Consider the following 12,856-nt stretch of genomic DNA (forward strand, 5'->3'; position numbering starts at 1 on the left):
TGTCCAGTGTTGTTAAAGTAACCATCCTCCAAGCCATGATATGCATTTAATAAGTAGTGATAATTTGCTAAATAAATTGAGTTTCACTTCTAGCTAAATTCAAGCTATTCACAGAAAAAGAAATGCATTTATTTAAGTGTTTTTATGCATTAATATGCACACATCTACCTGTCACAGCATTTAAATGAAGATCGCGAGTGAAAAATAACATAACTGGTAGTGTGCATATCCTCAACTAGGACAGGGCAGTTGTTAGGGAATGTTGGGGATGGTGAGTGTTGGCACTGCGGACTTTCCATATGCTGAGTTTTCCTATGGAGAACAGACAGTAATGTACACAGCAGGTCATTTTATTGGGTCTTCGTGTGGAAAATATGCAGCATGTCACATTTTTAAAACACTTACTGTATTTCTTCATGGTGATCTGAACAAAAGGCTCAAGTTTAACTGTGTGTTATGGATTATATGCTTTACGGGGCTACGGAAAAACATACATAGGTAAACATGTGAATGAGACTTTTGGGAACAGTATTTAAAACTCCAAAAAAACTCTTTAGTGAGTTTTGAGTGTTAAAACAGCAAAATCACATGCAGAACAAATGTTAGTGTCATTTCTGTTAAACTGTATGCAAATCAAAACCTGTCCTTTTCAGTCAGCACTTTAATAAGTAAAAATTATTTTTTCCAGTTGAAGTAGTTAGTCAAGATGACCTTTCCTTAAACAAAAAAGTTCCAATTTAGTCCCTTTATAGCAAGAAGTGAGCTTTAAATTCTTGTTTCATTAAGAAATATAGTGCCTTCTACACCTATATTCCATGGGTAAGGACCCTCTTATGCCATATTGCCTTTGGCTCCTGTGGTAGAGTTTCTTCTCTGGAGGTACCTATACATTTACACATTTACATGCATCTGCTTAGCAGCCACTTTTATCCAAAACATCTTCCAAAAGAGGTCAATATAACTGAGCAAACATCAAATTGAGGGGATTGTTTATGAACAAGTTTCACAGGACAAAGTTATGAAATTGATCACCACAAGTCAAGAACTCCTCTAAACCAAACAGAACACAAAACAAGTTTCTTTCCTTAGTTACAAAAACTTATCGAAGCTATTATCAGTTAAACAAATAAGAACAAGAAACTAATTACTGTAGAAACAAACTGTCCATCTGTGGTTTTGTCCGTCCTTTATAGGGCTCCAGTGACATTTAAATTTGAAAAAGCAGCACTTCAGTAACTGACCTTATTGGGCATGTCAGACTCCTTTAGACAGCCAGTGATCTTATGAGTCATGGTCCTCTTTTAAGATGCTTCTGCTTCTCTCCTGAAAAGAGAGAGAAAGAGAGAGAGAACATGCTTTGAGGCATTCTGAGGTCCTCATCTTTATAGCCAGAGTTTTTTCTAAATTCTCACTTGGTCCTTACTGGTCCTTGGTTGAAAACAGACCAAGGTATAACAATAGATATGTTCATCTATATCTATATCTATATCTATATATATATCTATATATCTATATATATATATATATATATATATATATATATATATATATATATATATATATATATATATATATATATATATATATATATTGTGACACTAGGGGTCGCTGTTGCCCCGTAAAACCCACAGACAACATGTCCAAACACCAGGTAAATGCCCCAGTAATATTTTTAATAATAAATCAATCCTCCTCTCCACCCAGCAGCTCTGTCACTTTTCCTCCCAACTCCAGCTCTCCTGCTGGAGTTCCCACAGTCCTTTAAATAGTCCTTGACCCGGAAGTGCTCCTGTCCTTCAGTCCACATGATTCCATAGCACTTCCGGGTCAAATAAAGAGTTATATTTTTCTTCAGCCCGGAAGTACTTCAGTTCTTTCGTCCCCGTGATTAGGGAGTACTTCCAGGCTATACAGGAAATAAAAATCCCTTTGTCTTCCTGCAGCATCCCACAGTGGCCCCCATCGTCCTCAACAGGGCTGTGAAACCGAACTCCATTTCCCATGGTGCCCTGCGAGAATCCAGGGCACTTCTGTGCTGCAGGGGAGACGCCATCTAGCGGCCTGGATGTGTCGGCTGGGATGAGTTGTCGGCCATCCATCACAATATATATATAAAATTGAACGTCTGTCTGTATGTCAGTCTGCTTTCATGAGATACTGGAGCCGGGCGGGGCCCTCTTCACTCACACACCATTTTCGGAGTGTACCTTGCCACCACTTAGCTAACAAATGAGAGAACTACTTAACGGATTTAGATATTTTTTTTTCTATAATTTGCTTGAACATTCCGGTTCATTTTGTGACTTCTCTCATCATGCTAAGTGTCATTGTTCACTTGCAGGAGTGATATATTCACGTTAATTCGAGAGAGAAGTTACGGACCGAGGGGAGGAGTCTGGAGTGGGGAGCCGGACAGGGCCCTTCTCACTCACACACCAGTGTCAGTTCGAGTTGATCTACCTCTGGCCACGTTTTGGAGCGTACCTTGCCTCCACTTAGCTAGTGATACCTGTTTGTTTATTGATTTTTTAAATTTGTCCTGTTTCACTACGATGCGGGCAGAGCAGAGGGGGACAGCTAGTTTTTAATAAATAATAGAATATCACTACATTTGTGGTGAATTATCACTTTAATTATACACTTTGATAGTGGCTTTGGCTCACAACACTAAGCCCCAAATTCAATTAACTTTTACATGGAGTTTGTATGTTTATTTTTAGGTGCATTGTTAACTATAAATTTGTCCAATAGTGTCCTGGAAAAGATTGCATCCCTGAACAGGATTTCGTCTTGCTCATGTTCTTTCAAGGATTTTATTCAGATGCCCACAATTCCTTTCAGATGAGTGGATTGTAGATTTTCTCACTGAACTCATCTTAAGAGCTCTCCTGCTTGCAGTATTTTGTTTATATATTTCAGCCACGTGAGCCAGGCTCTCTTTGACATGAATTGTTCCTTACAACCTACATTACTTTCAAATAGCTCTGTCTCAATCCCTCTAATTGAAAAAAAAAAAAATCACCCGAGGATTAGTGTGAATGCACATCTGGGTTTGCTAGGCTGGCTTCTTCCCAGATCTCATTCTTACTTTTCAGCTGTTAAACAGAAAGACAAACAGAAAAATATATAGTCCGCCCTTTTTTGTGTAACAGCTGTCAATTACATTATATTAAAAAAATATTAATATATATTTGAATACATAAAGAGGAATGCAGCTGTAGAAGCATTACATGAGGAGCAGTCATGCACGGTGAGAGTTTTATAGTAGACTTAATGTTTAAAGTGAGCATTTGGGAAAAAAAACACCCTGGAATACCTCATATACTGTATTGTAGGTACTGATTAATGTTATCAAACATAATAATGCTGAATTTTCCATTTCAATTTTACTACTGTTTTCATTGTAGTATCTTAATTTGATTTTAGCAACCACTCATACTATTTTTCTGAATTTTGTTTTAATAAAGAGCATAGGCAGCTTGCACCACAGAAATTTTCAGTGCTTTTATTTTTTTATATCCTAACAATATAATCAAAATTCAAAGATAAACCTTAAATATCAAGGCATTAAAACAGTTTAGTGGAGTGATGGTATGATGAAAAAAAATCTACTGAAAAATTTAACTAAAATATGCATGTGGCTCACTAACGTCCATCTTTCTATTACTCTTCTCTTTGATTTGTCTGATTAGCCTTCTCTTCAAAATGTAGATTTATCTAAAAGAGAAAAGATAGAAAAGATGCAAGGATCTCAGACAAGCCATGCTTACCCACAGAGCCAGTGTGCTCTGTTTGGTGCTCTCTTTGTCCTTCACTTGAAATTAGAAAGACAAGAAGGATCCTAAAGTTTCAACAGTAGAACCATGGGAGTAAAAAGAAATGAGATAATGATCAAAGTATTGGCATCTATTTCCTGTTCTCCACACATATGCTGTACATGAAGTTGTAATTTTTTTTTTTTTTTAATATTTCCACGTGACACACTCTTGACATTTTGTCATTACATTTTCTAAAACAGATTGGCCTGACATGTTTTCAGTTATGTAACAAATTGCAATTTGGAGATTGGAAATGTAGAGTTTCCTACATCAGATCCCTATCATGGATTTGAAACTAGAAGGGAAATTAAAATTAAATAAATATATACAATATTTTAATTATCTATGCAATGATAGTTTTTACAGTAGTATAGACTCCACTACAGTGGCAAATTTTAATAGCACAAAATATGGTTTTGGGAATCTTCTTAGTAGAGAAATCCAAATATCTCTTTGATATGATTTAGGACTTTGGGGCACTGTTGGCAGCAGTAGTTTGCAATTGTTAGCTTTTAGATTCACAGGACAGAAGCACTGCACACTAAAATGCAAACTAATGCTGATCCCATATGGGCACAAGGATAACATGGGTGTTTTGAAGCGAGTTATCGTCTGTATGCCCTTATAAATCAGTAGAAGTCATCATTTCGATATATGTGTAACTGGGAAAAAAACAGCTAATAACACTGACTAGGAGACACATTTGCTGGATTAAAAAAACACAAAAACATCACCTCAGCAAATAATTCAAAGAAGACGCAAGTCAAGGGTTCAATACCTTTGGTCAGCAAAGCAATATGTGTAGCTTTTTGTGGTTAAGATGTATATGTATAGCAAACATGTCTATGATGAGTGGAACAGTGACCACTAGGGCTATCATTAGTAGCTATCTGTACAATATTTCATGCCACAGCTGAAAGTGTACACAAGTTGGACTTAGGAGAAGGAAGCAATTCAAGGGGAGCTGTAGAGATCAGATATTTGTTAAAGGGTAAGTATTATGGCCACAAAATCAAGCAGCTTTGACTCCTGAAAAATATACCATGGAGCCTGGAGATAACATGTTAAAATAAAATTTTGTCTGTTTAAATATGTTAGAAAACTAAAAGCGCAAGTTGTTCCATTTCTGTCATAATTAATTTACTATTTTTTTTTTTTAAACAAAGAAGGAGACTTGACAATTAACAAGATACATACAATATTTACAGCTTTCTTAGAAAACATATGTACTTATCTGTCCATAATTGAACACGGTTAATCCAGTTCAGGGGCTGTGGTATATCTAACTTTGGACACAAGGCCAGGACTAATCCAGGGGTGCTAGTCCATCACACTGCACACTTATTCACACCGTCACCTTGCTGATGAACCTAAATAAACAAAACTGTATTTCTTCAAAGAAAAACCAACACAGACAGTAGAAATATAAGCAAATGTTACACACACAGTGACTGGGTCAGAATTTGGAGCCAGGACTCCGGAATGAGAGGTAGCTGCCTCACCGTGTCATTAAACACACACGCATGTATGCATAAAGCACCAGTGAGATTACAGATTTTGAAATGAATGAGTGTTATATTCTTTTGACACAAAAAAAAAACTATTGTGATGAAGAAGATATTTAAACATTTTAATGTTTTATTATATTTTACAAATGACAATTGCGGAATCCCTACGTTTATGCAAATACATATGCTAACGAAATTGTTGAATTAAAATAATATATTAGTTCATTTATTTTATACAATGATGAAAAGGCAGCACATCATGTTGATGAAGTGCTGTAAAGTTTCCAAGTAATCAGTGGCACCACGAGATCTCTTTTCTTTGTGTACACGCTTCCATAAACTTTGCCTGCTTTATGGAGAGACAAACTTTGAAGATTACGCTATAAAAATAAAGGCATATTAAAAAAATAATAAAAATAAAAAATAACCATACAGTTCAAACATCCTGTATATGTTCGGTTCTGGTGAATAATATTGTAGAAATGGAACGAAGTTTATAATGTTTTCGTTACCATTTATACAACTTGCACTTTCACAGAAATAATTATTAACAGCACGACAATGAAGTCTATAAATATTGTTTATCTTGTATACATAACAATTACTTATGAACCTTAAGTTCTAGAAGTTCTACCAGACAGCCGTTAAAACTTTTGGCCAGGTTCTCTTTTTTCCAGCGTCCACGGGCCACGTGACATTTCCACCTATAGGATTCCAGGAAGCAAAGCGCATCGAAATTAAAATAACTCAAGTCCATTCTCTAATCCCCTTCTATCCTTTTTATCTGGGGATTCAGAGCAGGCAGATCACTATGGGACACCAAGCATAGGTGACAATGTGTTACCGCTGATGTTCCGTTAAACGAGACTCAGATATTTCTTGTTTCCGTAGTTTAGCCTAACTGGGAGGCAAAATGTTTCTCAGTTTTAGTTGGTTCTGCTGTGTGGCACTGGCTGGGCTGCCTTTGGCATGGGCTTCTTGCATTTCTCAGTGCAGCTGTTTCTATCATAATCTCAGTGATGGATCTAAAGCTAGGTAAGTTGGGTTCTATTTATTTATTTATTTTACCTGTTTAGTGATACTATGAAGAAAAAAACAAAACCAGAAATGTCATTAATATTCTTTGATCATTTAATCACAAACTCAACTACATCTTAAGATATGCAGAGGTATTGCGTGATGCATTTCGATTTTGACTTTGCAGAAAACAAATTAAAGCAATAATATGTTGTTCTTATTTGCTTTTAATATATGAAAGGAATTTTAATTATTTCTTCACAACTGAAAATTCAGTTATATATAGAGAAAGGAAGCTTAAAACCTTCAGCTCTATGCACTTACTACGGCAGGCTATATACATTTCTCCAGGCCAGTTAAGCAGTGTAAATTTAAAAATATGCAGCACCCAAATCCTTATTGTACTTTTCACAAGATACCACATATATTTTTTTCCTGCTATCCGTTACATCTCTGATAGTTTGCGAGTTAACATTGAGGAGTGATTGTATCAATAATACACACTTGTCTCCATCACTGCAAGAAATAAATGTGTTTGTTTAATAAGCGGGCGCTCCTTTAACTGCTAGGCGTTTGACAGTCTGTGCATCTCATCTTACTCCACGTGAGGGTTGTCTTGAATTTAGCTATAGGTAGCTTATGGTTGACATTATTATCTGCGGTGTTCGGGACTGCACATAACCATTACATATTTCGACATTCTGTAGAATATTAAAGGGCGCCTTCAGAACATTTTTGTTCTGGATTTACTCTTTGTCATTGACACTGCAGTGTTTTGTTTGTTGTCATGTTATTCAGTTATTTCAGATACGTCTTTACAGAACTGTGTGAATCAGGCAGTTTAAACACAAAATGGATGCAACTTTCTAGACTTTCATTATAGTCAAAAACCGAAGGGGCGTATGAAAAGTTATTTGCTAAGCAAATGAAGGATGCTAACCATCTTTATAATGTACGGATGTCCCAAAACGCTTGGTAATTTAGATCAAATCATTAACCATTCCCAGACCAAACCTGCCTTGCATGTAATAAACATTTATTTATGAGTGTATTTATAATATGGATTTACTTTGCGTTGGGTGCAGGAGTGTTCTTTGCAACGATCCAGAAATATCATCAGTTCCGGCAAACTTCCCAGCAGACACTTCCAAACTGCGCATCGAGAAGACAGCGATAAGGAGGATCCCGAGCGAAGCCTTCCATTACCTGTCCAACTTGGAGTTTCTCTGGATGTCTTTTAATTCCTTGTCTACCATCAATGTGGATAGCTTTCGCGGGCTTTACAGCTTGGATGAGCTGAGACTGGATGGCAACGAACTCACTTCTTTCCCATGGGAATCTCTTATTGATATGCCAAATTTGAGACTGCTCGACTTGCACAACAATCAACTGACGGCGGTGCCGGCGGAGGCCATGGTGTACATGAAGAACGTCACCTATTTGGACTTATCAAGCAATAATCTGGTGACTGTGCCCTCGGAGGTCCTCGCCGCTTGGCTCAGCGTGAAACCCAGTCAAGGAGCATACAGCGAAAGCTCAAAGATGATTCTAGGTAAACAAAGATGTACTTGTGTATATGTGTAGAACATGGCAGAAAGAGACAGACAGGGAGAACAAAAATACCTCCACGGGGTAAAAACCTAAACCAAAGAGATATTGTACGTGCGTGCAAACAAATCCCTCTGACGCTACAAGGAAGCCACTTCTTTTAGGATTAAACTGAACAGCATTAAAACCCTTTCTAGGTTGATTCAGTTTTTAATCATAAGAATAAAACCATAGTACTAGCAAGTGGAAGGGATAATACATAAACTGATTAACTGTAAACCGTACTCACGGGGATGCTGCGCACTATGCGTATTATTCATAAATCTAAGAAAGCCCTAATATTAATACTTCCTTGATAGTTGCTTCACTTTACCACCGCTCTTCATTTAAAACGCATCAAGTAAAAGTCGCTCTGACGAGATGAGGCTAAAAACAAGGCACGTATGTGGATTGCAGGAATGGCAGGAAGTATCGACGGTGTGCTCATCTCGTCTGTAACGAGCACCTGCCAGGTATTCTTAGCTGAAGTCAGGAGTAAGCAGATTACTGCGCAGCCGGCTGACAGTGCGGGGGTAGAAAGGTGATCAGCCCCTAATGAACATCTGCTCAAAGATGTACACAACGGGGCGAAAGAGTAGCCATGGCTCAAGTGTCACACCCTTCTCTGAATAACCCTTGAGCAAGTCATTTCTTCACGTGAAAGTAATAGCTCAGTTACTATGACAGAACTGATGATTAGTCGGGATTCACCTACATTTTTTTGTGTGTGTGTGTTTCTTTTCAGAATATTATTATTTAGCATTGCTCATGGATAATAAACATTGAACAATGCACTAATACACGCTTGTTTATTTTGGCAGGTTTACATGATAATCCCTGGTACTGTGACTGCAGACTGTATGACCTTGTGCATTTCCTGAAGTCTCCCTCATCCTCACTAGCATTTATTGATGGCAGATTAAGATGTTCTGACCCGGAAAGTCTATCTGGAGTTCTTTTTAATGAAGTTGAACTAAGAAAGTGTCAGATTCCCACAGTGCATACGGCAGTAGCAAGGGTCCGCAGTGCTGTGGGTAACAATGTGATGCTGCGTTGTGGCACCATTGGTGTTCCAATCCCAGACCTCACCTGGAAAAGAGTTGATGGAAGACTACTCAACGGGACAGGTATGTAGCAGACTATGTAAAATGTGACAAATGTGGAGCCCCTGTCTTATATTAAAACGTTGGAATTAATCAGTTAATTATCATAGTTAAACTTTAAGGTATTCAAATTAATCTCATTAACTACTTTGTTATAACTCACAATGGACGTTTTTTGCTTCATATGAGGATGAGAAGCAGTAGCATGTATATTTCTACTTGACAATTCTGTTTAATTGTTTTAACATTTATATTTATGGATATAAATAAAATGTTCATTTTTAAAAATGTATTTGGACAAATACTATAATTTAAAATGACCACGGTACAAGAAATTATTGACAGACAAAGTGCTAGTGCTAGCACTTAAAGGGTTTCCATATATACATTTTTAAAGGTTGTTTTAACACTGCCCATTTCTGAAATAATATTCAATTATATATCATTTAATTTTGACATTTAAAATTTTTTTTCTCTATAGTACAACAAGAAATCTCAAAAGAAGGAATAATTTGGTCGATATTAAATGTGCCTGTGGTATCTTACCGGGATTCCGGCAAATACATCTGCAGAGCAACAAACTTCATAGGCAGTGCTGATGCTATCATTTCTCTTGTAATAACAGACTTCATAAAGCCTGAAAATCAGACTAGTGTGTCTCCAAAAAGAACCCGGAGTAGGCGACCAAACGGAGTAGTAAAAGCTGCATATCAAGAAAAACTTGTGGCTCGATATGTTGTCCCAATGACAACAACAGTGACGCCAAACATCCAGATAAATGGCTATAGTGACAAGTACCCTGACCTTGAAAATTATAGCCTAGCAAATGGGCAAATTTCAAACCCAGACAGAAGTAATGGCCAACCTGATGGAGACAAAACCAGTCTCAGCAACCTTGCTTCCAACACCTCATCACTCCAACAGGAGCCAGAACGTGTGGTAAGGTCTGTAAAAGTGATTGGGGACACGGATCACACAGTTTCTTTGACATGGAGAGCTCCTCAAGCAAAAAATACCACTATGTTCAGTGTACTCTATGCAGTGTTTGGAGAGAGAGAAATGCGCAGAATTAATGTTGATCCAGGAAAGAACAGGATAACCATTGATGGACTCATGCCAAAGACAAAGTACATTGCCTGTGTGTGCGTCAAAGGGCTGATCCCCAAAAAAGAGCAGTGTGTAATCTTCTCAACAGATGAAGCTGCCAGTGCTAATGGAACTCAAAAGCTCATTAATGTTGTTGTAATCACTGTTGCCTGTGTAATAGCTGTGCCCCTGACACTGATTGTCTGCTGTGGGGCCTTGAAAAGGAGATGCAAAAAGTTGTTTAGGAGAAAGGCAAAAGATATTCAAGACTCATATGTGACATTTGAGACTTTGTCTCCAGGGCCTAAAGCAAAAGGTCTCGAGGGAGAATATCTGACACGGTCCAACCCCGAGGAGTCTAATCGGCTTTTGTCAGCCAGGTCTAGCTTGGATTCTGAAGCCACTGCTAAGATTGAAGGGCAACCCAATGAGTACTTCTGTTGACATCTGTCATCCTGTGTGATAAAGATTCATTTTATTTGCCCTCATGGTGCTAAAGGTCACTTTGATTTGACCATTTAAAGGATAATTGGCACAAATCTTGGAATGACTGAGTCAGAAAATTGCATTGTAAAGACATACGGTGGAAGAAATTGACTATGTCAAAAGGCAAAGGCAGCTTTGGATTTCAGACAGGCAAAAATCTTTTTCAAATTAATTGTGCAGTACTTTCAGACTATTAGTTTGTATACACTTGGGAAACTAATGGCATTACAACACTTTGCGGAACATTTTCTTCATGACATGTTTAGAGGGAAATGGAATCTTTGACTTTTTCGCAGTTAAAACTTTTTGGAAATTAGATATTCTAAAAAATAATTCATATATAATTTGTGTGTACTACGATCAATGAAAGCTAAAGAAAATGCTGTTTTCATTCTGATAAAATGCTTTGTAGAAGACATTTATTCAAGACACCTTAGCTGCATTATCATATGGAAACTAATTATGCAATGCTTTTCTGTCGGGACCAAATTGTATCTAAAATTTGACTCTAATCATTAACCTTAGACTTCTGTTTAATGCACCAGAAATGGGCAAATGGTAGTCAAGCGAAGGTGTAAAATAATATAGTAATGATAAGCAGCAAAATTTGACTATACTTGCCCATATATTATGTATGCTGTATATGTCACTGATGTATATGTACATTATATGCTTGTACATATCTGTGTCTGTATGTATATTTATATATAATGTATATTTAAAATATTATATGTACTGTAAATATACAGTAGGTGTTCATAACCATATACAAACAGAGGTTTATTTATATACTGTATATGCAGAAGGACTAGACTAAATTGGGTGAATTCTGCATACTTTCACAAAACAAGTACTGGACTGTCACGTATAGTGGAAGATCATTTAAAAATGAGAGAAAGGGAAAAGAAATATTGAAAGTTAGAGTGCTATATATTCAGCTGGGTAAATGATGACATGGTGTACAATGAAAGAACCATATTTGCAACCGTAGTATTCAGTGTGGTCCTTAAATGATCATTTCACATTGAACAATGACATGCAGTTTGAGGTCTCTTTTGATTCTTTAGTGTATTTTGCTTGTGTATAAGGGTTGAAGAACAAAAGGTCTGATTCTTATGATGTCTGCACAATATACACACTTTGACTTAATATATGCAAAGTGAATTCAACAGCACACAAACGTTTAAACATTAAATGTTTTTATTTTTCCATTGAATCATGGTGTTATTGGTGTCACTATATAAAGTAAATGTATTTTATTCATTTTATTTCAATACGATTAAACAGTTTGACACACACAGAGCCTGGTGTTTAAAGTTGTTGAATAAAGTAATTCATTTTTACTCACATACATCTCAATCACCAGCATCTTAAATTAACTCAACAAATTGCACATATGGTCACATTCCATTACTTTTGACAAATGCAGCACCTTACATTTAACTGCGAGTTACACCATAATAAATGAATACTCCTTATATTTTTAAAAGAGAAGGACCTTTTGTGACGTGGTGGTATCTTTGTGCAGTATGGAAGGGAAACAAATAATTATGCATTACATTCTTAGTGGAATTGCTACTATAAAATTGCAACAAGATATGAAAGTGCCAAACAAATGAAAATATAAAATGCTAATATTTTTCAAAGACTCTGTAATACTAGATATGTATTGTTTGAGTTAATATGGGTATACAATTCTTTGGTATGCATTTTCAGTATTTTCCTAAAGGGAATGAAAGTCAGTGGTTGTCTTTTTTTAAAAAAAGTTGTAAGTAATTTTTATTTCAATTGAGTTATAGAAATTAATATGTATACCTTTGGTAATGTGAATCTGAAACTAAAAGCATTCTTTTCATGTGCTGGTTTTATTGTACAATCAGATGCTATTCTGTACCATTAAGGACCATCACAATCTCATAAATAAAATGCAAGAAAGGAACCATAATTACCATGAACCGCTTTTTATGTCTGTTCTTTTTTGCTGTAGGATAATTTTTACTTACAGGATAATTTATGCAGCGAATGGAAAGTAAAATACACGCATCACATAACAGAAAACGAAGGCATGTGTGTTACGTTAACTGACTACTTAAAATTGGCCGAAAATAAGTGTGTGTATGTATGTATGTATGGGAGCCCTGTGACAGATTTGTGGACTTTCCATGTTTGCTTTCTGCTTTTGGGGTAGGCCATGAATCTGCTTGACCAATTTTTCAAGTAATGTCAAAGTAATTACATATATCTTTTCTCT

General features: G+C 36.5%; 1 protein-coding gene across 1 annotated transcript; it reads left to right on the forward strand.

Annotated features, from left to right (window-relative positions):
* The first annotated feature begins 6,091 nt into the window (after positions 1 to 6,091).
* Positions 6,092 to 12,560, forward strand: lrit1a (leucine-rich repeat, immunoglobulin-like and transmembrane domains 1a). The gene is made up of 4 exons (XM_051923911.1): positions 6,092 to 6,361; positions 7,429 to 7,895; positions 8,752 to 9,057; positions 9,515 to 12,560. Exons 1-4 carry the CDS (start codon positions 6,240 to 6,242, stop codon positions 10,561 to 10,563), a joined length of 1,944 nt encoding a protein of 647 aa, XP_051779871.1. The 5' UTR covers positions 6,092 to 6,239; the 3' UTR covers positions 10,564 to 12,560.
* Positions 12,561 to 12,856: the final 296 nt, after the last annotated feature.

Source organism: Erpetoichthys calabaricus, chromosome 2 (assembly GCF_900747795.2).
Source record: "Erpetoichthys calabaricus chromosome 2, fErpCal1.3, whole genome shotgun sequence".
In the NCBI taxonomy this organism is placed as follows: domain Eukaryota; kingdom Metazoa; phylum Chordata; class Cladistia; order Polypteriformes; family Polypteridae; genus Erpetoichthys; species Erpetoichthys calabaricus.